This window comes from Phalacrocorax carbo, chromosome 1, assembly GCF_963921805.1.
Source record: "Phalacrocorax carbo chromosome 1, bPhaCar2.1, whole genome shotgun sequence".
Lineage (NCBI taxonomy): Eukaryota > Metazoa > Chordata > Aves > Suliformes > Phalacrocoracidae > Phalacrocorax > Phalacrocorax carbo.
In genome coordinates this window covers 11,671,263-11,695,972 of record NC_087513.1, presented here as the reverse complement: position 1 = coordinate 11,695,972, position 24,710 = coordinate 11,671,263, and the positions used below count along the sequence as shown (strand labels likewise).

The 24,710-nt window shown below is 38.9% G+C and overlaps 1 protein-coding gene across 3 annotated transcripts in view; it reads right to left on the bottom strand.

The window, feature by feature from the left end:
- Nucleotides 1-334: 334 nt before the first annotated feature.
- CACNA2D1 (calcium voltage-gated channel auxiliary subunit alpha2delta 1) overlaps nucleotides 335-24,710 on the bottom strand; it is a 422,362-nt gene continuing 397,986 nt past the window's right edge. For all 3 annotated transcript variants that reach the window (XM_064443902.1, XM_064443918.1, XM_064443910.1), the window contains 9 exons: nucleotides 23,787-23,825; nucleotides 22,444-22,515; nucleotides 21,699-21,851; nucleotides 21,553-21,605; nucleotides 18,696-18,751; nucleotides 18,423-18,552; nucleotides 12,752-12,864; nucleotides 9,872-9,954; nucleotides 335-1,116 (listed from right to left, as the gene is read on the bottom strand). In XM_064443902.1, the coding sequence (XP_064299972.1) occupies nucleotides 1,000-1,116; nucleotides 9,872-9,954; nucleotides 12,752-12,864; nucleotides 18,423-18,552; nucleotides 18,696-18,751; nucleotides 21,553-21,605; nucleotides 21,699-21,851; nucleotides 22,444-22,515; nucleotides 23,787-23,825 (816 nt within the window). In that variant the 3' untranslated portion in view covers nucleotides 335-999. The remainder of the gene's footprint in view (nucleotides 1,117-9,871; nucleotides 9,955-12,751; nucleotides 12,865-18,422; nucleotides 18,553-18,695; nucleotides 18,752-21,552; nucleotides 21,606-21,698; nucleotides 21,852-22,443; nucleotides 22,516-23,786; nucleotides 23,826-24,710) is intronic.

Below are 24,710 nucleotides of genomic sequence, written 5' to 3'. Positions count from 1 at the left end.
TATTACATTGAAATTAATATTTTTTTCTGACAGAAGATGACACCAAGTTTAAGATGAGAATCACATTCTAGTTAAACTCTCAAGCACTTTTATATTTTTAAAAACAGAAGTTTCCTTCCTTCCTTCCTTCCTTCCTTCCTTCCTTCCTTCCTTCCTTCCTTCCTTCCTTCCTTCCTTCCTTCCTTCCTTCCTTCCTTCCTTCCTTCCTTCCTTCCTTCCTTCCTTCCTTCCTTCCTTCCTTCCTTCCTTCCTTCCTTCCTTCCTTCCTTCCTTCCTTCCTTCCTTCCTTCCTTCCTTCCTTCCTTCCTTCCTTCCTTCCTTCCTTCCTTCCTTCCTTCCTTCCTTCCTCCCTCCCTCCCTCCCTCCCTCCCTCCCTTCCTTCCTTCTAAAAATTTATCAACCTACCAAAACTTAGCTGGCTACGTGATTCATTTTGGAAGAATAAACCACTCATCATAAAGCATTTCAATCATGCTGAACTTCTCATGAAGACTAGCCAATATTTTCATTTTACTCAACTAGTTTGGACAGAACTGATGTTCAAAGCAGCCATCATGGTGCTAGTAATGTATATTGGGGAGCACGTTCTCTTTTTTTTTTTTAATAACTGTTCACGTAAAAGAATATAAATCTTCAAGATATCCAAAGCTTAAAAGAAATGAAAATCAGATGCATAAGCTATTGTTAGGGGAGCCCTTTTACATGAAGTCATCAAGATTACAACAACAAACAAACAAAAAATAATCTTAGATTCCCCAATGGAGCACGTCTAGAATTCTGTTCAGATGACATAGATGATGCAGCATTCACACACGTTTAAGGATCCGACACTCCAACATGCAGCCACTGTGGGTGCCTTTATAAGTCTCACAACAAGTAACCAGACACAAGCACTGCTGTTCTGCTGCTGTCTGAATAGCTGACCCTTTTTAAAATTAAACTGAGGCTATCGTTTTGGCCAGGTCTTGATTAAGTTATGCAGGTTTTGGTTTAACAAGGTCATAACTGGCAGTGTCTGCTGCCAGATAACAGCCAAAGCAGGACCAACTGAATTCCTACCATAGACCACAGTGATGGACTCAGACCAGAGACACCACCGCAGTCGGCCGAATCTTCCTGTTGACAAGAAAAGAATAAATCATTTAACATTAAGTACAATTAAATTTCCCAAGGAGTAATCTACATTTTAGTCTTCAACCTTTTGAATTATCCTTGAGGCATCCTTTTTGGTCTTATATATGTTATTTTGCCTAATATAACAGTAAAATAATTCCTGGAAGTTTGTCTGATTTTTGATACAAAGAGCAGCATTACTACATTAACTATAAGCATGGGAGGATTAAATACTTACAAGGCTTACTGCAGTCACTTGTGAACTAGATGGGATACTTACACAATCAAACAAGAAATGCTATGGAGTATACCTGGGGGGGGGCATTAACCACATCTATATTCCTTAAAATTACATCAGTTTGGGAGTTTTGAGTATCACTTTATTGCAGGGAAAGATGGAAGAACAGATAACTTTTCAAGATTAGAAAACAAATACCAGAATATGTTCATGTCCATTTCATCAACATAATCACACATTAAAACAAATATGTTCTGCAGGTGAAGATATGGTCAAAGAGAATGAAAATCCTTTCTCTGTCTCTCATACTGTATTCAAGTATGAGAACCAAATTTTCTATGGGCTTTTTGTAGACATTTGATGCAGTCTGTAAAGAAGACACCCTCCAGTTTGAGGGCTCCCTCTGAGCTGCACTGCTCTGCTGCTCATCGGTGGACTTAACTATTCATTATGCCACACAGTAATTGCACCTCTTTTCCCCATTCCTCTTTACCATTTGTTGCTTGTTTGGTCCCCTTTGCCTATAATGCATAATATATTTCACATTATGGACTTATTCATTAGTCTAGCTGAAATACATTTGATATCTGTTCTGGAGTCTGTAACATCTTTACACCTTCTTGTTTCTCGGGACTGTCACAATCTATGTTTGGCTGTGTAAAACACCAGGACAACGTTCCAGCTGTCCCCTGTACTGCTCTGTCCACCGAGTCTGAGATTCATGGGTAGGCTGAAAATATTTGGTCTTCCTCTCGTTTTCACTGTATTCTGTACCCACGGTATAAAAAGGCACTTTCCATTTTCCAAGGGATCCCAAGCCTCCAAGGACAAGACAACAGTGTAGGTGGGAAGGGATTTAGGTCTGTTAGGAACTGGGTAAGCTTCTTGAGCCGGAGGAGCATGAGCAGGGAAGGACAGACCACACTTCAACAGTACCAGAGCCCGGCTGCTGGCACAGAAACTAAAGAAGTTTGAGAACAAAAAGCAGAGGAAAACCAACAAGCATGGAACAGCACCTGGTTCAGAGTGACATGCCACTCAGCTATACGTAACTAATACTGAATGTGCTTCAGAGAAAGCTGGAGGGTGTGGGGATAGAAAGTACAATCAGGATAAATAGGGAAGGGTCATTAAAACACCTTTAATTTATTTGGCACATCCTTAAGCAAAACACTCAAGTGCTTCTACACCAATGCTAGGAACATAAAATTAAGATGGAGGAATGAAGACAAGTCATCAATGAACCATCCCAAAATAATACACATATCAGAAACCTGGTGAAAGGAGAATAATCAGCAGGACAGAGCACTGACAGGCTACCAGCTTTGTAAGAATAGCAGCGTAGGACATACAGCAGAAGGGTAGCATGTAAAGGATAATACAAAGTGTAATAGCATAGAAGTATTACAGGAAAAGGAAAGTGTGATGGAATCTCTGTGGGTTAGAAATTTCAGTCTAATAATAAAAATGTAATGCTAGGATTGCACTGCTGACCACCTGATCAAAGTGACAATATCAATCATGAAATGTTACGTGAGATTGGAGAAGCCACATATAGACTGGACTGTTGCCTTATCAAAAAGAGATGTAGAGATCACATAATTGGATATGGTAATTTTTTCTTTTTCAACAGCCTTTGAATCTTCAGTGGTGCATGGGGGCCTCTTCAAACTTATTCGTAGAGAGCTGCTCTGTATAGCCTAGTATAGCTCTAGTAGACCACAATGCAGTAGGATTTAGCATTGTTGTGAGAGAGATGAGGCCAAACAAATACAAAACAAAAGATACTAATTTCAAGAAAGGGAACTATGTGAAAAATTACCAAAAGCAGTTAAAAAAACCCCAAACAACCCCAAAACCAAGACAACAGAAAAAAAAACCCTAACAAACAAACAAACAAAAAGCAGAAAGCAGGAAAAAAACCCTAAAGAAACACCTCAAAAAGCAAGTTCCTCATAAGGATCCAGAAGAACATTTAGAAATATTGCATTGGATACTCACATAAAATGAATACCACAATTAAAACAACCAACCACCACCCCTCCCGCCAAAAGTCAGCTCCCAAACAAATGAAAAACCACCCACCCCCCCAAAAAAAAACCCAAAGAAACATCCCTGCATGAATCAGTAAGGAAACTAAGTGCAGTGTCATGCAAAAAAGGTCAGTATTTAAGAAATCAAGTTTACTCAAACGGGCAAGAACAGAAAAGACCACAAAAATGGCAGATTAGATGAAAGCAGGAAATAAGGAGGGCTGATAAAGAATTTTTGATGACCTTCCTGCAAAAATGATAGTAGAAAGTTTTGAATAAATCACAAGCACAAAGCCAAATATGGAGTTAGGGCAACCGCTTCATAACAGAAGTGTAAAGAAGGAACTTGGGGATTACAGAGCATAGCAAAGGGCTTCAATGACTTCTTTGTGTCAGTTTTAAGGGGTGAAAACATTAATGAGATTCCCACCACACACATGCATTCTTTAAAGCAGAGAGGTCAGGGGAATCAGAATCAGTTTAGAATAGATATACAGAAAATCAGATAAAGCAGACAAATTAGATTCAGTAAGTTATCAGGTATTATAACATCCATCAACAGTCTCCTTTAGAAACTTGGATGTAAAAAACCCTAAACAAACAAAAACCACCATTCAAGTTATTCAGAAAAAGAAAGAAGAAAAAAGACATTTAATTGTGTCCTAAAGCAAATAGCTCACCTTAACTGCCCTTCTTTATCAATAGTAGCCATTTCCAGACATGTCTCTGTTAGCTTTATAATTTAGTTCTCTAATTTTGGCTTAGGCTTTTTTTTTTAGTTGATTGCACTCTACAAGTTCAAAGTTCCTAAGGCTTCCGGTCAACAAGTAAGTCACAAGTGAACTCTGCTGCACCAGATTGAGAGTACGATGCTAAAATTTGAAGATGCACTGAACTTTCTGGTTTATTTAGTTTGGCTCTGTCACTTTTTGCATCTGCATTGTGTCTTGTTATGTAGTTTTATTTCTATTCAAAGCATGTAAAAATAACCCTGTTGCTTCTTCCTCACAGTAAGTACCATCAGAAACAGAATTATCAGCAAAGGTTTCTTCTCATATGAAGTCAATGAACAGTACTTAAATACCTCTTGGTATTTAAGATTCTTATCACTGAAATTATAGAAGAGTAATCTTTGAAGAAATAGCCTAAAGTAAAGCACCAGGTTTAAAATTTTCCAACAGAGGGTAGATGTCTGGAGAGTAAGTAAGAAATAAATTGAAGGTCTTACACCAAACTGTGCATAATAGGAAGGGGAAAATATCATTATAGTGAAAATGGCATCCAGCATGGATACAGAGTAGATGGACCTCCACATATCGAATTATACAGTACTCAGCTTTCATGTCACCTCTGCGCTAGACCAAATATTGGGTAAATTATGTTGATGAATTAAACCTACCACTACATGTTCTTGAAAAAACCTCCATTCTGTTGCCCATTTCTATTTGCTTGTTGAGATATTTTTAAACTACGTCACAAATTATGGGCAGTGCTTTTACATTAAATAGTTATAGTATGTAATATTCCTGTTGGATTGAAAAGAAATATTTTTATATGCTCTGCTCTCTCCCTAAGACTACACAGAGCAGTTTTTAAAGGATTCATGACTTCACAACAGTGGAGAATGTCTTGGAAGCCTCATGCAGGAGAGGCATCTTCTTATTATGAATGACAGAGTTAAACTGTACTAGACAAAAGTATACAAGGTTTATACACATATTTCACGGTTGGTGAGATTTTAACCTCATATTGATCAAAGTCACATTGAATTTCTGAGGTTTGTAGACTAATTTACAGTGGTAAACCAGCAGTTCTGCCAAGAACAATTTCTAAATATTTTCTCTGGAATCAGTTCTTCTGTGTCCTAAGCCAAGACAAAAATAGTAGTGGCTAAGAAGGTACAGTAAATCCTATCTAGATTACTTTTTCCTCCCCAGCATTGCACATTGTAATTTTCTTGTGTGCTTCCACTGTTGTGAAAATTGCAAGAAATATATATTTAAAAAGTCTGATTACATGCTGATTTACATAAATTCAAGAAATCAGCAGTTTTATGGAAATGAGTGGGATCCCATCATTAATTTGGAACAAGACTGAGCAAAAGCTCAGTTTTGAACAGTCTTCAAAATGCCTTTTTTGAAAATACTTCCCCTGCTCCTGAGCTTTAAGAAAACTTCCCAACTGTTTCCTGTAAATGTTTTTTTGGGGGGATTTCTTATAAAATTTCTTATAATAAATTACATAGCATCTTTTTATCTTATCTTTACCTTATCTTATCTTTACCTCTGCCAGTGCAATTAGACACTAAAGTATTTTTAAGCAGTTTCACTGAAATTTTCCAGCCCATTTACATTAGTCACTACTACATTAGTCACACAGAAAAACTGAATAACCAACAGATCAGTTGGGGATGTCCTCTCTTTGTTGTCTTCAGAATAATATTCTGTACAGTATTTCTCTTTGAAGAGAGAAAGAATGGGAAAATGAATTGGAAAGAATCCTCTTTAGACAGTTTCATTTCATCAGAACTGTATCAGAAATTTCTTGCATTAATAAGTCACATGTCAAATTTCCTTGCATGCTTGAGGTAGAGAAGTGTCAAATTCAAATGCCATCTCCTTCATGTCACGCCTTACTATGGCAACTCTGGAGAGGCTTATTTTACAACATCACACACTGTGAAAATTATTCAACACTTGCAGAATGGAAAATGAATGTGATTTTAAAACCGTATATTCATTGTTAAGCATTAAACCCACATATTCACTGTTATATATCAACATTTCCTTGAAGGCAGTGCCAGTCCAAAATTTTACAGACAGACATGGAAATATAAATACATATATATACACACATACATCTAGGTCTAGAAACATACTTTCTACTCCTTTAGCTACTTCTAAAGTATCTAAATAACTATTTAATGTACTAAAACTTTGTCTTGGAACCTTAATAATTTCTCAGAACCCATTGTGCTACACTGAATATAAAAAAAGATAAAACAACAATATCTGCCAAAAAGCTTCTGATCTGGCCTTTTGATATCAGTTGCTTACCTCAAAGTTACACATTTTATAAGCAAATATTTTAAATGCTTCATATTGCATGGAGAACACCTTTGCTTTTAGAGTAATTTCAAGTTCCAATGCATGGTCTTTCATAAATTTTGTGTTACCTTTCTTTGTCTGGACTACGACACAAAGCTGTCAAAGCTGTACAGCTACCCACACACAGATCAGGGATAGAGCCAATCCTATCAGGACGTATACAGTTGTCTGGGCTGCTAATCACCTTCAAAGCTCTCACTGACATCCCTGGGAGCTGATGGAAATAAGGCATTCCCAGAAGGGGCTAAAAGCTTGTAGAGTTCTCTTTATTCTCAGGCATGGCAAACAAAACCAGCTTGCATATACAAAGTAAGAGCAAGGTATTCAAGGGGGTGATAAAGACTATTTTGTTATCCTTGATGAAAAAAACAAAACCAAACCGTCATTATTGAACATGGTCAGCTAGTTTGTATCTGTGTTGGCTTCAGTGATTTTAATAAAACCACACAGATTAATGTCCAGTGAGAACTTATTTCCAAAATCACAAAGTTAATAAAAACAGGATGGACGAATAATATTACCTTTATAACTTTCTGCTGCCAAAAGTCTATCAGCTAAAATTACATTTCATGGGTTTCCCAGTATTTTGGTTTGCCTTCTTGAGCAGAAAGATCATTTTCAACATAAAGAATTCAGCTCATGGTGAGTCTCTGCTGCTTTATGTACATTGGACAGTAGATTTTCAATTAAAATAAGGTTACTTGCAGAGCAAATTGCATGAGTAAGAACATGAGCTGTTAAGCCTCTGTATTTCAATGTGAAATACCATGGTTTGGAGGAGGGGACTTTCACCCTTCCTCACAACCTTCAGCCACGGCTGTGCAAGTTCCTAGGCTTGCTAGAAATTAAATAATTTAAATACAGAAAAGGAAACTTCAAAATCACTCAAATACAGTTGTAAAACAGAACTTTAAACATTTTTTCACTGACGTTCAAGTGATATTAATTGAATCTTCTGCCCAAGTATAAAGACAATATAAGTTATTGAGAAAATGTGTTCTAAGTTGTTACATTTTTCAATATTTTACTACACTAACTTAAAAAATTTCCTCTAAGTTTCCATTTCTGGCTTGTCAGTTGGCTTTACTTTGATAGATATGTTAGTATCTCCCTCTAGTGGTTTTCTGAGTAATAATATTGATTAGAAACCCCTCTAGTGTACAAGGCCGTGAATTTTATTCTCTTTAGATCAGCGGTTCTCTTGCGCACATGCCACTAGCACATGCACACTCTCACACCACTAAATGCAACACAGCCTAAAACGCCAAGGCTTTCATTGTGAAACCGAGAGCATGTACTAGGTCAACAGGACTTCATGTGTCCATATATTTCATTAGAAGAAAAACCCCAATTTCTGCTGTAATTAGGCAATGAATATATTTAGGATGCAAAAAATTAAAAAGTAAAAATACAATTTTACTGAATTCAGAGTTTAACCGTATTGATGCACACTATTACCTTCCGTCATTAACATTTGCATAAATTTGAATGTAGTAAAAAGTCCTTATTCTTCTCGACAGCACCACTTACTCTCACACAGAGCACTCATCCTTGCTGTCCCTAAGTACAGCTTTATTTACTCAGGTATTATAGTCTCTTCTAATTAATTTGTACCTTTGTGCAGAAAACTTTCTTCTATTTCGTTTTAACAGGGACAAGTGAAAAATGTTTTGAACAGATTGACATTGACTCAGTTGGTACACGTGCAATCTCAGAGAGCCAACCATATGAACCCAACAGGTTCCTGTGTCTTTGTACTTGCTATGGGAGAGGCCCTTGTGTTCTGTAATTGTGATTTATAAGGCTCCAGACAGGGTTTTTTCATATTTAATTTCCCTTAATACTGCAATAGTAATTTGCTCCAGATTGTTGCTTCTGGGACTCGCTTCATTCTGTTTTCTTTTGTATGCTTAGTAAGTAAAAATGTCTCCTAATTTTTTAAGCCAAGAACAAAACAAAAAATTAGAGAAAGTAACTGACCATCCACACCATATGAAAACTTGCAGAAAAATGAAGATAGGAGCGGACGTCATGGCAGAGGCACGACTCGTTGTGCATATAGGCTGATCCTATTAATAACAGGCAAAGTAGCAAGTAGAGGAAAGGAAAGAAAACACAGAAAAAAAGACATACAAGATGAGATATCATGCAGATTGCTGGCAGTCAGCAGAGTTAATGTGAAAGCATCCACCCAAGAGCAGCAGATTCACAACAAATTTTGCAAATAAACTTAACCAAAACAATCCACTGTTACAAAACACGACTTACACACTGATTAGCACATCAAGCTAGTGAGCAAGAGTTGTACTTTCACACACAATCATATCAGGAGGATGTGGACTATTTACAAAGGCCAAATTGCTTTTGGATGTATTTTCAACTTTGTTTATCCTTTGCTGGCCAGTAAGAAGACTGATTTTTTTAAATAAAATTTGGTTACTAGAAAAATGCATTGAATACCAACTGTCTGGACTTTTTTAACATTACTGACATCTCGGTAATTGTACCTCATTAAAGAAAAGCAGAGATTATACTGGAACAAAACTTGGTATACAGCAGTTACAGCCAACTAACCGCCCTAGTTTTGGACAATCTTTCCTTTGCAGAACTGGGATGAGGCATTACAAATTACAAATTTTTAAAATAATTATTTTATATAATGGCAGGTACTTCCCTCTTCAGTATGTTTTGACTTGAAATTTATTCTGAACAATTTAAATTCAACATATTCTCTTTCATACAGTATTTTGAAAGGTAAGACAGAGAGTATATTCAAAATAACTTATATACGTGGCACAGTTATTTTTCTCCTTCAAAACTGTAATGTATACAATATAGGGAGTACTAAACAGCATAGTTTTGCTGATTTCAGTAAAGCAATGCACTTTTATACCTGTTAAGAATGTGACTGAAGGTTAATACACTTTCACAGAATTTCTACGAGGAACAACATCCTAAACCAGATACAATGTTTTTAATAATTTAATGACACCTTAAATAATATTTGGAAACACTAATATAAAAATACTACTTCTAAGCCAGGATTATCATCTATTTGTGAAAGCCACAGAAGAACTGAATTTCATTGCCCTGTACAGAGACCATCAGTTTTATGCTCACTGATTTTTTATTTTTTAGTGGGAATCATGTGTGAAAGTGCAATGGTTATAGGAAAGGCAGATAAGAAAGCAGCTGCTAATTTTATGTTAATCATGGGATACTTGAAATAGAGTGGCTATGGTCTACAGTGAACAGTATGTTTAGTGATAGATAGGTTACCAGGCACCAAGGTACATTTAAACATAGTTTCATTGCTTTTCTAAAACAGCTCTACAATTGTTTTTAAAGATAGTCCTAAAGTCTTACAAGTTCAATTTTACCTGTTTGGCTTCATCAAAACAGACATCAGGACCCTTTCTGTACCTAGGTTGTTTGACCATTTCACAAGGATTTGGCCCTTCATCTGTTTCTCTGGTTAAGGAGCATGACTGGTTTTCATGCATTGTCCATTAGCAGAATTAACATTCTGTTTTTACTGTCATAGGAGAAGTTTTATGCTAATTCAGATAGTACTGAAGTAAACATCAATAGTCACAGTTCCTTGTTTAAATTAAAGAAAAACAAACCAAGCCAATCCTCCAGATAAATCAAAATCAAATACCCCTTTTTTTTACACTGCTTTAATCACGAAAATAAACATCCTGCATGACGTTTTAGAACCAGTACTTCCAGAACCATATGCAAAATAAAAATAAAAGCTGAGTTTTTAAAAGTTTTTCTGTATTGCTTTTATTAACGTTGCATAAACATTACAGAAAATATTTGATAAAGTAGTAAATTTTCAATGGTGCTGATTGGTTATAGCATAACTTTCCATTCAGTTATTCTGCTAAAATGAAGATACACAGTAAAAGCGAGGAAACCTGTTTGGCAAAGTAATGCTATATACAGGCTGAAAATTGCAGTGAAGACCTATAAGAACTTCTGGTGTTATTATGTGTACAAATATCATAGACAAGATCATCCACTGTAGGCTTTGATAGTAACTGACAGAAAAACTAGTCAGATCTCATTAGCTTTTCAGAGATGGAGACAGAGAAAATGCTGTCCAAACTAACAGCACAACAGCAGGATAGGAATAGGAGCACTGTCATGCTGTTAATTAGCTAACTGTAAATGTAAGGTAATGCAACAGCTTACGTCTCTGAAATCTGTAATTGCTGATATTTAAGTGTAAATGCTATACTTCATGTTTGCCACAGGCTAAAAAGGGACACAATCCATTGCAGCATACCTGAAAGGCATGGATATGGTAAACTGCAAAACTGCCTTCTGTTGAAACCTGCTGGTATTGCCATTCCGTATGTTAGGCTTTTTTTTTATTCCACTGTTGGTAGTACACACATTAAAGCTAAGCTAGACTGTTCCAAAAGATTGAGCACCAAAACTTTACTTGTCTTAGTAGCTCTAACTTACACTTGCATCAATCCTGTTTATGCACTACTGTGGAGTACTACAGCAGCTTCATTGCAATGAGTGAAGATGCCCCATGGAAAAGAAGGCAAGAGGATGGGGAATTTAGTTCCACAGATCTACATTTGTCTTCATTCAGATGTTTTCAGACTCACCTCCCCTTTCCTCTGTCAGGGTCCAGCTGAAAGGGAAGTCAAAATGTAGAAATATTCTAAAAGACCATGTGTACAAGCAAAGGTGTACCAACCAGAAACAAGCAGAGTCTAATAATAACCATCTGAATAGCACCCAAAGGTCATTCTCTCTGCTCGTGTGATGTTATGCTACATCTGCATCTCACAATGTACCTTAGTCATAGAAAAGAGAGAATAGCTTAGTACTGAATAGTTGGAACAAAAATAAAATAGTTCATTTAGTCAATGAATGAAGCCCACCCACCTGCTCTGGCTGCCATTTGAGGTCATTTATTGCTTTCTAGAAAGTTTGGGTCCCACAGGGAAATGCATGTCATGTGCTCGCTTCCCATCAAACGTGCTTCATTTACCATAGCAAGTGCTCTCTATAAATTCAGACAGTGGCAACGTCACTCAAACTGTCGTGGACTGGAGCCAATTAGAATTGTGTAAACTGTGTTTATATAGTTCTGTGATGACATGGATATTGCTTCCACCCCAATGTAACTTCCTTTTCAGCCCAAGCATAGATGGAATGCCAGTTTATTAATGTGGCAATGAATGCATTGCTTATGCCAAAGAAACATAGTCATCTCTACCACCACCTGTTTTTCTTTCAGGAATGGGAGAGGCTGTCTCAACTAACTTCCTGACATGGACAAAGGTATTACCAATTGTTTTCCATATACTGTCAAAACAATCCAAATTATGATTTGACTTACCGTATCTGGCATGCTGTCCTCAAGCATATATAACAAAGAAAAAATGAGGTGCATTTCTGCTGGCCTAGAATATGTGTATGTTGCTTTTATGTATTTCCATCACCATCACCTACACATATCTGCTGGAGTGAACAGGCTAAAGGCATAGAGATTGGCATGCAGATGGCTGTAAATTGAACAACAATCTTTCACATGCTTTTAATTTTAATGCATGTGTTGCAAGGACTCTGTTTAACATGTATGCCATCTATGTCTCCAGACAGCTCTGAAGAAATTCTATGCTAGCAGCTGGATAAACTCTAGCCTTTCATGTTAAAGCAGTTTCCATCAGAAGTAAGCAGCTCTCATTGGCAATGAGCACACACTGAAGTGCCTCCATCACTTCACCTCAGTGTTACAGGCATCACTGCACCATCCCAACTTCTCATCCCAACCTGCTGACTGCACTCTTGCTAACAAAGCCCAGGATGTGACTGGCCCTCTTTATTGAAAGGCGCAGAGCCAAATGATGCTCAACTTCTTGTCCATCATGACCCTCAAGTCCTTTCCTGCAAAGCTGTTTCGAGTCATTCTGCGCCCAGCCTGTCCAGCTGTATGTCATTATTCTGTCTTGGATCCAAGACTTTGCACCTGCCCTTTGGAAACTTCATTAAGTTCCTGTGAGCCCATTTGTGGTTAGGTCCTCACAACTAACAGCTTTGCTCTCTACCTCAATGATGCTGCCCCATATGATTTGTGGTATCATCCACAAATATATGCTGCTTCGAGTACTCCAATGGCAACCATGCTACTAATATGTGCATAAACAGGCTACTTTTTTTCCAAATGTATTCCAGTATATCATAGCCAAAAATCAATCCACACTACTAAATATCATAATTTTAAAGGATACCCGGCTTCTCAGCTTGCATCAGTGGCTTTGGGTCACAGGAGCGGCACAGCAGTTGGCTGTCACTAATAATGAACACTAGATTAGTGTTTGAAATCTTCTCTGCGTGATAAAGTCTAGAAAAAAAGCCAACAAAAACCAATGTTTAAATGAAGCAAGGAAATCCGTATTTGAGAAGGACACACAGTATTGGAATAAAAGCAATCCAACTTCACAGATTCAGTCTGCTTGCTACTGTTTATCTTCTCCATTAATGAACAGCAAGAAACATTTATAACAAATTCTGTAATCTTTTTGACATTTCCACGGTTCCGTCTTTCAACCAGACTTATTAGTGGAAAAAATTGAAAAGAGTATAAAATGACTTTAATTAGGTTAATAGCTAGCTCTGTACTGCTACAACAGTAGCTGTACTGTGAAACAAAATCAGTTCAGCATCAATTCTTCCCCTAACAACACTGAGAAAATCCCCAAACACAAAAACAAACAAACAAACAAAACCCCAACACATAAACCTGTCTGTAAGAAGGGTGAGAAAGAGGTTTAGGATATGTATGCTGTGTATTGGATGTGTATTTGTTGTATTTTTATGTACATATAATTCCACAAAAAGCCTTTAGGTTAATGGGGTCATTTTCCATTTATAAATAATTGAATAGGCAGCATTATACCTTTAAGCTAGAGATACTACACTTCATGCCTTAGATACTAAAGGTAAGGATATTTCTGGATTTTTCAATTATAATTTTCATGTACAACTTGAATTTACTAGAAAGGCAGACAGATCTTCAAAAAAGCAGAGAAAAAAACCTTAATATTTCTTAGTCATTAATAAAATATATTCTACCTGTCCAAGAGGGGTAAATTCAGGACAATCTAACAGGCTAAATGCTTTTAGTGGATTCTAAATACATTTTCATACAAATATAAGACAACAACCAAGCGTTTTCATATAGACAGTTACCACTCTATACAAGTAGGGTTTTATTACTTAGATGTGAATTGATCAGATTATTTCTGATATTTCACAGATGATGAGTTTGTACCACTGATTGGGTACAAGAAGAGGTCAAAATACCTGTTAATTAAATAACTGATGTTGTGATTACAGATCTGCTTGTTTTAACCACCTTAAATTGTCCTTTTGTACTCATTCCCACACTGTGGCGCTGTTTTTGTGATACTAGCATAATTTCTGTAGTCTTTCAGTTAAGTAAACTAAAGAACTCTTCTGAAAAATGTCCAGATTAAAAAAAACCCCACATAACCAAAAACCAAACAAAAAACCCCTACAAAACCAAAGCCAAAAACCCCAGCTCAATGAGTTCTGTGCACGACCAAGTACCACACAAACACATCCTAGAGACATGGAGGAGAAAGTATGGGAGTTGGGAAAAATATCTGCATGTTTTGGCTGTATTCACCATTCTCCAGTGCCCTCTGTCTTTCTTTCCTGGCTTGAAATATTGTCTTCAAGGAGTTTGAAATCTGACTGTTTATTTTAATTTTTAAGACATTTTCAGAAACTCATAATCTATGCAAACTTTCAACCCAGCAGGCTTTTGTATGAAACACAGGACTAGTCCAAGTTGTTATGGCTCCTAAGTGCCCAATTTTTTTAACATAACATTAAACATCATCTTGAAAAGGCACATGGAGCCTGAAGAGTAATTCTTTTAATCACAAAACAAAACAGCATGCTTTGCTTAATAAGACCCACAGCTTTTAAATCATGAGCACTATTGACTAGGAGGTAAATTTGAAGATAAATTGCATAATCTTCTCGACCATCAAAAATCCCAATACATAACCAGATTAATGGAAATCATCTTCTTCTGAATCCTGCTGAATGCCTTTAAGGTTTTGGATACCATAAAAAGAATAGTCGAGTTCTTGTAGTGGGTAAGTGTTAAAAGGCACTGAGGTGCCCATCTGCTGACCTCACAGGGAGTCATGAGAGGTTTGCTCCCTTCCAGGAGCTACGATCCGAGGCATCGCTGAGAGGGTGCCACAACTTGTCAAGAGCACAGATTACTATCTTCTGTTACTTTTCCACGTGGACATTAATTATGCTATAAGCCAGAGCCTGGGCAGAACCGTGGAACACTATATAAAGTCCTGGGGGACCAAGTGAAAAATATTGGTGCCCAAGTCATCTCCTCCTTCATTTTACCAGCTGGAGAAAAATGGGTAGCCAGTAATAGATGAATAACACAAATCAACTCTTGGCTGTGTGGCTGGTGCCATCGTGAGGGTTTTGGCTTTCACGACAATGGGACTTTGCCCAGCAATGATAGCCTCTTAAGGGAGAGCTGAACTCCACCTGTCTAGAAGGGGAAAGAGAATCTTTGGCAACAGGCTGGCCAACTTGGTGAGGCGGGCTTTATACTGATGGACCGAAGGACTTGGGGGGCGAGGTCCAAAGTGGCAATGCTAATGCCATCATATCCAATGGGATAATAAGCCAGGACAACAAAAGCAGTCACAAAGGTGCCTTAGCTGTCTCACAAGATGACAATCAGAAGACCAACCACCTCAAGGGTGTGTATGGCTGTAGCGGATCCTCATGCACCCCTCCAGTGAAACCTGTGGGCTCAATTACCTCTCTGAAATGCCTGTATGCCAACACACACAGCATGGGGAATAAACAGGAGGAACTAGAGATCTCTGTGTGGTCACAGGGCCACTATCTCACTGCAATTACAGAGACAGTGGGATAGCTGACATGACTGGAATGCTGTCATGGATGGATACACACTATTTAGGAAAGACAGGCCAGCAAGGCAAGGTGGGGGAGTTGCTCTCTATGTGAGGGAGCAACTGGAATGTATCGAGCTTTGCCCAGGGGTGGAGGAAGAATGACTCAAGAGCTTCTGGGTAAAAATTAAGGTCCAAGCAAATATGGGTGACACTCTTGTGGGTGTTTGCTACAGGCCACCTGACCAGGAAGAGGTAGTTGATGAAGCCTTCTACAGACAGCTGGAAGTAGTCTCGCAATTGCAGGCCCTGGTCCTTATGGGGGACTTCAACCACCCTGATATTTGCTGGAAACACAACATGGTGAGGCGCGTGCACTCCAGGAGGTTCCCGGAGAGCATCGAGGATAATTTTTCACACAGGCGGTGGAGAAGCCACCAAGGCAAGATGTGCTTCTAGACTTTATACTAACAAACAAGGAAGGTCTAGCTGAGGATCTGAGGGTTGTGGGCAGCATCTGTTGCAATGACCATGAGACGATGGCGTTCACTATCCTGCATGGTAGAAGTGTGACAAGTAGGATTACAACGCTGGACTTCAGGAGAGCTAACTTTGGCCTCTTCAAAGCCCTGCTAGGAGGAATCCCCTGGGCTAGGGCTCTAGAAGGCAGCGGGGTCCAAGTCAGCTGATCAATATTCAAGTACTACTTCCTCCAAGCTCAAGATTGATGTATCCCTGTGAGGAAGAAGTCAAGCAAAGGAGCCAGGACACTCACATGAATGATCAAAGAGCTTCTAGAAAAACTCAAATGGAAGAAGGTTTACAGTACATAGAAAAAGAGACTGGCCACTTGGGAGGAATATAGGAATGTTGTCAGAGTATGCAGAGATGCGATGAGGAAGGCCAAGGCCCACTTGCAGCTAAATCTGGCAAAGGATGTCCAGCATAACAAAAAGGGCTTCTTCAAATACATCAGCAGTAAAAGAAAGACTGGGGAAACTGTGGGCCCGCTGCTGAATGAGGTGGGTGCCCTGGTGACACATGATGCAGAGACGGCAGAGTTAATGAATGCCTTCTCTGCTTCAGTCTTTACTGCTAAGTCTGGCCCTCAGTCACCTCAGCCCCCAGAGCTGAGACAGAAAATCTGGAGAAAGGAAGACTTTGGTTGAGGAGGATTGGGTTAGAGATCATTTAGGCAAACTGGATCCTTATAAATCCATGGGTCCCCATGGGATGCACCCACAAGTGCTGAGGGAGCTGGCAGATGCATCACGAAGCCAGGAGAGGTGCCCAAGGACTGGAGGAAAGCAAATGTCACTCCAATCTTCAAAAAGGGCAAGAAGGAGGACCTGGGAAACTATAGGACAGGCCAGTCAGCCTCACCTCCATCCTCGTAAGGGTGATGGAGCAGTTCATCCTGGAGGTCATCTCCAAGCATGTAGAGGACAAGAAGGTTATCAGAAACAGTCAACATGGATTCACCAAGGGAAGATCATGCTCGACCAACCTGACAGCCTTCTATAATGACATGACTGGCTGGGTAGATGAAGGGAGAGCACCGGATGTTGTTTACCTTGACTTCAGCAAGGCTTTTGACGCTGTCTCCTGTAATATCCTCACAGGTAAGCTTAGGAAGTGTGGGTTGGATGAGTGGACAGTGAGGTGGATAGAGAACTGGCTGAATCGCAGAACTCGGTTGTGATCAATGGAGCAGAGTCTGGCTGGAGGCCTGTCACTAGTGGTGTTCCCCAGGGGTCTATACTGGGTCCAGTCCTGTTCAAGATATCCATCAATGACCTGGATGATGGGACAGAGTGTAACCCCAGCAAGTTCGCTGATGATACCAAGCTGGGAGGGGCGGCTGATATACCAGAGGGCTCTGCTGCCATCCAGCGAGACCTGGACAGGCTGGAGAGCTGGGCCGAGGGGAACCTCATGAAATTCAACAAAAGCAAGGCAGGCCCCTGGGGAGGAACAACCCCATGCAGTAGTACACGTTGGGGACTGACCTGCTGGAAAGTGGCTCTGCTGAGAAGGACCTGGTAGTGCTGGTGGACAACAAGCTGACCATGAGCCAGCAACGTGCCCTTGTGGCTACGAAGGCCAAGAGTATCTGGGGTGGATTAAAAGGAATGTGGCCAGCAGGTCAAGAGAGGTTACCCTCCCCCTCTAACTCTGCCCTAAGAAAGCCACACCTGGAGCATGGCATCCAGTTCTGGGCCCCTCAGTTCAAAGAAGACAGGGAACTACTGGAGAGAGTCCAGCAGTGAGCTACAAAGATGGTCAGGGGACTGGAGCATCTCCCGTATGAGGAAAGGCTGCAAGACCTGGAGAAGAGAAGACTGAGGGGGGATCTTATCAATGCTTATAAATATCCAAATGGCAGGTGTCAAGAGGATGGGGCCAGACTCTTTTCAGTGGTGCCCAACAACAGGACAAAGGGCAATGGGCACAAGCTGGAACACAGGAAGTTCCACCTCAATATGAGGAAAAACTCCTTTCCTGTGAGGGTGCCAGAGCAGGGGCACAGGCTGCCCAGGGAGGCTGTGGAGTCCCTTCCCTGGAGACATTAAAACCCGCCTGGACGCGTTCCTGTGCCCCCTGCTCTGGGTGTGCCTGCTCCAGCAGCGGGGTTGGACGAGATGATCTCCAGAGGTACCTTCCAACCCCTACAATTCTGTGATTCATGTAATAAATTAAAAGAAAACAATCTGTAACAGAGATAGAAATACAATTTTCATGGAGCATATACAGATTACAAAACAAAATCTGAAGTATTTCTTTAATTATTACAGTTAAAATTAATTCCAAACATACAGAGAATGCAATTTGTCATTTTACTGCCTATCTACTTCTGTCTTGCTTATGTAAATTTGGTGTAATTAATCCAAAAAATATTTTTGTTCTTATAATAGTGTCATGATCTTTTGCAAAATAAATGAATATCTGAAAGTTATTATTTATACTGAAATTGTACCTGGAGCAGTTTATGCAGTCTACTATCCCACCAAAGGATTTGTCATCATTTTCAAAGAAATACTGAGTTTGCTCTGTGATACAGCTTGTTTTAGGCAGGGTGGCACCAAAATCTTCATCTTCCATATCAGCTGGCAGAAAGAAGAAAACAAATAAATAAACAATGACATTTTTAAGTCACAGGCACGATGGGGAGATCCAAATATGGCCCCCAGCCTAGATTCTTACCTTCTACTTCACTCAAAGGTGACTCTTTAACATTCCCTTGACTTACCTGCTTCAAGGAAACGTGGAAAAGTCAAGCTCAGAAACAGTTGCTGTAAGATAGACCTAAACACAGAAAGACAATATATATTTGTTAAAGGCTCTTTGCCTTCTTTGTATTTTAATGGATCCTTAAAAACAGCTCAAATAAGAGTTATTAACAACAAAACCATCACCGCTTAATTATGCTTTTGCCAGTTATTAAAGCTATGCTTCTTTACAGTTTGACTCTGGTTTTCTTTTCACGCTTCCTCCCAGGTCTTCTTTCACACTAATCTGTTATTCTACTGTTGAGATTTGCTATCGTTTGTGCCCATAACTCACATAACAGAAATGTTATCATGCTATCCATGTTCTCTTTTTATACCTCTGCGGGAGGTGGAAGAGGTATGTTGGCTTTCCTGTAACACTTCAACCGACTAGAACTCCTTATGAACACGCTCAGGGAAAATGCTCCTGAATTAGATACTTTACACTGATTAAGGTTCATTAAATTGCTGAGAAGGAGATGAATACTGGAATATTACAAGTCTATTACAAAAATCATTACTGTAGCCATTGACTTTTAAAATCATCTCTATTCCTGCTCTTGTGGTATAGAATATATTTTCCTTTTAGAGTCTGCTGAAACTCTTAGATTTAAAGAGCTCCATTTATTTCAACTTATTTTTCTTCACTCATGATCATATTTTTCCTATTTTATTTACTTGAAGCAAGTACTAGCTTGCCACATACACGACCTTCTTCTTGCCTACCAACCTGTCAAAACAGGAATTTCAACAGCTACATTCCTTGACTCCTTGCTTCTGCTTAAACCTTCCTGAGCTGTAGTCTCCCGTCATCATGTTTTAGGTTTGCTTCTACCTACAGATATGTCCTGATCTGTCCTCATATCATTCTGTTTTAACGCCTGTTCTGCAGAGAGAAGGGGCCGTATAACTTTATTCAGCCTCCAAGATTTTTTCCTTTTCTCCTTATCCAGCATGATCCATGTGTAAAGAAACTGAATCTGTCACCTTTCCAGTGAAGGCATTGCCTGAAGGAGCTCTGGATTCACATCCACAGCTCTGTGCCTTGAATCGTCAGACGGATAGTGCACTAACCATCATGGATGAGAAAAGACCTGATGCCGTTTAACAGTGATGCAATTTGCTAACAGAAAATAGCAAACCCGCGTTACGGGCTTACCGCAGAATTTACAGGGAACTGAGCGAAAAAGGCAGGCTGGGAAAACTGTAAAATCTTCTGGGTTAAAAGACCATGAAGCAGAAATGATACATACTTTCTTAACTAAGTGCACATAAATTTTGAAAATTCTTACTCACACCTTTGTCCAACACTGTTGCCTGAAACACTATAGTTTTCTTTAATAACCTGGTTTCTCCTATTTCCCTGCATTTGCTTTTGCCAGGTGCCTCACTGAATCCATTTTTGGTCAGCCCTTTTTACTCTGCTTGCTTTATGGCCTTCTCTGCCTGCTTCTGACCTAGATTCCATTAAAAACATGTCCATAGAAAGTACTTTCATGTGGTGCTTTCAAGTTAAACATCACACAAAATAAACCTCAGGTCTAAATCGAGTCCAGACCACTGAGTCTGATTTGAACACTGATAAAGTAAAGTTTCTCTGTTTGAGAAGAGCTCAAGTTTCTCTTCTGGACTGTTGCCCATCTCCAGTTTTTGAGGTTTGCTGTTGTCCAAGAAGACTGAGATTTTTGCTGTTGCTGTTAACAAAATGTAACCAACAATAAAAACGAACATACAATCTTCATAGAGCTGTCCATGACAAAATTACTGTATTTTTGTTCAGCTGCTTTATATTTTTACTTTTAGCTTCATAAAGCAAGTAATTTATTCCAGCTTGATAATTATAAAAAAAAAAAAGCATCATAAAACTTTAGAAAAAGGAATGGCCTACAAGGGTGAAAGTCACACCAATGCAAAAGTATCACATCAGTCCCAATCACTTATCCCAATGTGGTGCTGTTAGGGTTGTCTATCTATATGGCTCTGAAATAGGTAAAATTATTTCTATGGCTATTATTAATAATGCACAAACCAAAGTCAAAAGAAAAGAAGGCTCCTAGACAGATCTTGAGTTTTACAAAGTATCTAGTATTCTGACTGTGAAAGATAAACCTATTACTGGTGCAATCCTGACTCTCTCAAGGTCAATCCCAAAGCTCAACTACACTCAAATATACCATTTTTTCCTACAGCTATAGAAAATGCTAGGACTGTGCCTATGGAATTGTCCAAAATGCTTTTAATATATTTGCTTCCTTGAAATAGTTCAGGAGTGCTTTTCACTTTCCGTTTCAGAGAACCAACTAATAATTATCATGAGAACCTTTAACTGAACTGTGCCATCAGATAACGTATTGGTTATCCTGCAGCCTGAAGCAAGATTTCTTTACATTTTGTAATAGAGAAGCTTCATGTGTTTTTGTAAAATGATTCACTGAAGAGCAAACATTGATTTTCTTATGACGTCTTACTAGAACAAGGGAAAGAAGATAGTCTGAAACAGGGAACCAAATGATCAGTAACTCTAAATGTAATAATTTCATCTGAACCTTCACACCTGTCAGTCATACCATTAATCCCAACTCTACTTCCTGATGCTGATTTTGTAGAGTCAGAACACACAACCATAAAACCTGGTGAGAGCAGTTTTGACTTCAACACTGAAATTTTTTGAGGAGTTTGGTGGCATAGCTAAGAATATTCACGAAGAGAAACTGAAGAAACGAAGGGTTCAAACCAGTTTGGGGTGGGGGGGTGGGAAGAGCTGAGAAAGACTGACCAGTCTCAATCTACTGAATAATTCCAGTTTGGACATACAGATTTCATACACACTGTACGTACCAGGCAGCTGCTGAAGCCCACCATCCGAGATGCAAAATATCTGTTATTGTAGGCTGGGAAAAAAAACACAACAGAGTTTACATTATTTGTATAAACACCTACAGACTTTCAAGGGAATGTCAGTCACTGCACAAGGACCTACTGACCACGTAAGCAGAACGAAGTCCAGCTCCTTGCTTTGGTTCTTCTTCAGGATCGCAGACTGACTGATAGTCATACGACTTGTTAAAGGCATACAGGGACATGTTAATCAGGTTTCGCATCAGGCCAGGATCAATTTCACCAAAGAATCTTCCAATCTGAGGAAGGAGAATATACAGAGAAAAGTTAAAGTATTTCCAAGTATTTTTCTCATAGAAAAGTGAACAAATCTGACTTTTTTTCTCCCCACTATGTTTTCCTCTGCATAACTCATCTGGTCTTGCTGCTTATGTACTTATTTCTTTGTTTCACTATTTCTCTCCCAAAAGCTTTTTTGGAGAAGTCCAGTTAGACAGCAAATGCAGCATGAATGAGACTACCCTGCTTGGGGACGAAAAAGAGGGGTATGAGAAAGGAGGTGTGTGGATACCATACTACTTGCTCCCACCACCCAAAGTCCATTCAGCAGCCTAGCAGCCTAAGGGCAGAGCACAAAGAACACAACTTGGTAGAGGTCTGGCATCTAAATAGGTCTGTGAAAAAGACTAAAGAATTTCTGATATGGCAAATTTTTTGCTGTTCAGAAATGTTTTTCAATTTCTGACCCATTCTTTCAAACTCTGATGGACATGATATACATAAATAACAAAATAATATGTTCTTAGGGTGAGCTGATAGTGCAAGGTTATCTTTTTCTCATAAACCTTCTCCCTATTGCGTATCATGTACTGTATTTAAAAATATACATACCTGTTGTGTATATTCATCCCGATTTGACATCAAAAGAAATCCACCATCATCAAGGATAACACAGTCCACGTGCTATTATAAGAAAGTAAAATATGTTTTGCAGGAAGGATTTGTCAAGAGAACACTCTGTAAGAAACTATTTTTTTTTTCAACACTTCAGAAGTATCTTCAAATCTATGTGGCTCGAGCTAAATCAGAACCCCATAGCCAAGGGCCAATATTAAGCTATAATAAGTAGCATTATCAGTATTATAAAAGTTTGTACAGATCAAAGGCTTATTTGTGGCTTAATTTCATAAAACTTGTTTTGTAAATTCTTATTTGCTCAATACTTTGTTAGCTCTAAGAGTGCTATATCCTTATTAAATCTGATTATAATTGAATCTCAACTCATAATAAAGGACTACAACTTCTCATGTGCTTCAGCCATGCTTAAAGTACTTTTCCATTAGCAGCTTTTAATGGTAAAAGTCTTATGGGCAGACTCTCAGCTTGCTAGTCATGCTTATTTTCACTTGCCGAGGACTGTAGTGGGTTTCTTCCAGGTGTCAGGTGCAGGACTGGGAAGCCCGCTGTTTCCCTATGCTTTGCACTTTGTAAAAGATCCTTGCAGTCAGAGATTGGAGAGAGAGCAGTGAGGCCAAATAGATAACCTCCCAGAGCACCCGTCTCGCTGCAACTCCTGCATTTAATGATCTTCACACTCCACAAAAGAACTCACAGAAGAGCTGAGCAGAGAAAGCTTTTAAGCACATGGCAGAATCTGATAGTGTAACAGCCCCTGAAGCTGCGCTCTCCTGAGTGCTAGCAGAGCTATGGGATCCCCAGATCCTGAATGGGCTGGGAACAGAGGGAAGGAGGACAACTAATGGCTGTTGAAGGGCACATCATGTACTCTGGTGCTTTTCAGTGTGCATTTACAGTTCTCTAAGGTACTCTTCTTCTCAATTTCTTTTCTCAGATTTTTGTGGGTTTTTTATTATTATTCTCTTCCCTCAGGATTCACCTCTTGCTTAGAAAGTTACCGTTATCTTTTTCACACATTTTTCTTCACATCACTTTTTATTACTCTTACTCTATTGTGGGTTTTTCAAATTCCCTCTCATTCTCATGACCTTATTGCAATCATTCTTGAACAACCACTTCACCTGACTTTTATACTCTCTTTTACCCCCTCCCCTCCTAATCTTCATCTCTTTCTCAAGTCACAAATGACTCAGCACTGTTTTCTGTAAAATTAACCCTCAAATAATAATGATAGAAAGATTGCTTTAGATAAATTTAGAGAGAATGAGTGACTTTTCATAATCTGCCAGTTATTAATAAACTGAACATATTCTTACCATACTGTTTCTCTCACAGCCACAGATTTCACTGTTGCACTAAAAAACAGAAGTACAGTAGTCTTCAAAAAATGTTTCAAAAGAAACTATATTTCGCAGAGTTATTAATCGATCAACATAAAACCAAGTTATTTTCAATATCTTTGTACTAATCAAAATTAATTTTAAGTGTGTCGTTTATCACAAATATCTTCATGAACAACCTGTATTCGGTAATTATCAGCAGCACAGCCTCTACTGTTTTCACAAAGTCTCTGATATATTCCCCTTTTTAAGAATGCTCGATATATTAGAGATAAATAGTTTGGAGGACTTGTCAGGATGTCAGTGTTGGGAGTATAAAGTAAAAGAGAAGGAACATGTGCATTTCCATGTGTTTGGGGTATGGAAAGAAAACCCAGAAAACATGCTGCCAAGTATCTTTTTTGTCCATGAAAAGTTTCACCAGTCTCAGAGCACGGGAAACCCACGTGACAAAGCAGCCCACCATTTCCAGCCACTTTTTATGGCTTTGATTATTACGTTTTTCCCTTTTTCTTGCAATATGCATATACATACACACACAACTCTCTCCTTGCATTATGTCCTGAGCAAAACAACTACCAGATAATGCTGCAGTCATTCATCTCAAATTAATTCAGAGATATTCCTCTTTCTTTCTCTTTTTGTCCTTAACTGTTCTGACATTTAGGCAATGCATTTGCCTACCCATTGAACTACAGCTCTAATACCTAAAACGATCAGACACTGTTATTGATTCCCTTAATATATGACGAACCAAGCAACATTGCCTCATCCAGTTGTTCCATAACTGTCTTCATTTTGTGCCTCTCCTTTCCCAATGTACTACTAATGTACATTTAACCTTTCCTCCTTCCCATTTACACCTAAGCATTAGATATGAGGCATTAAAAGTTAAGCACC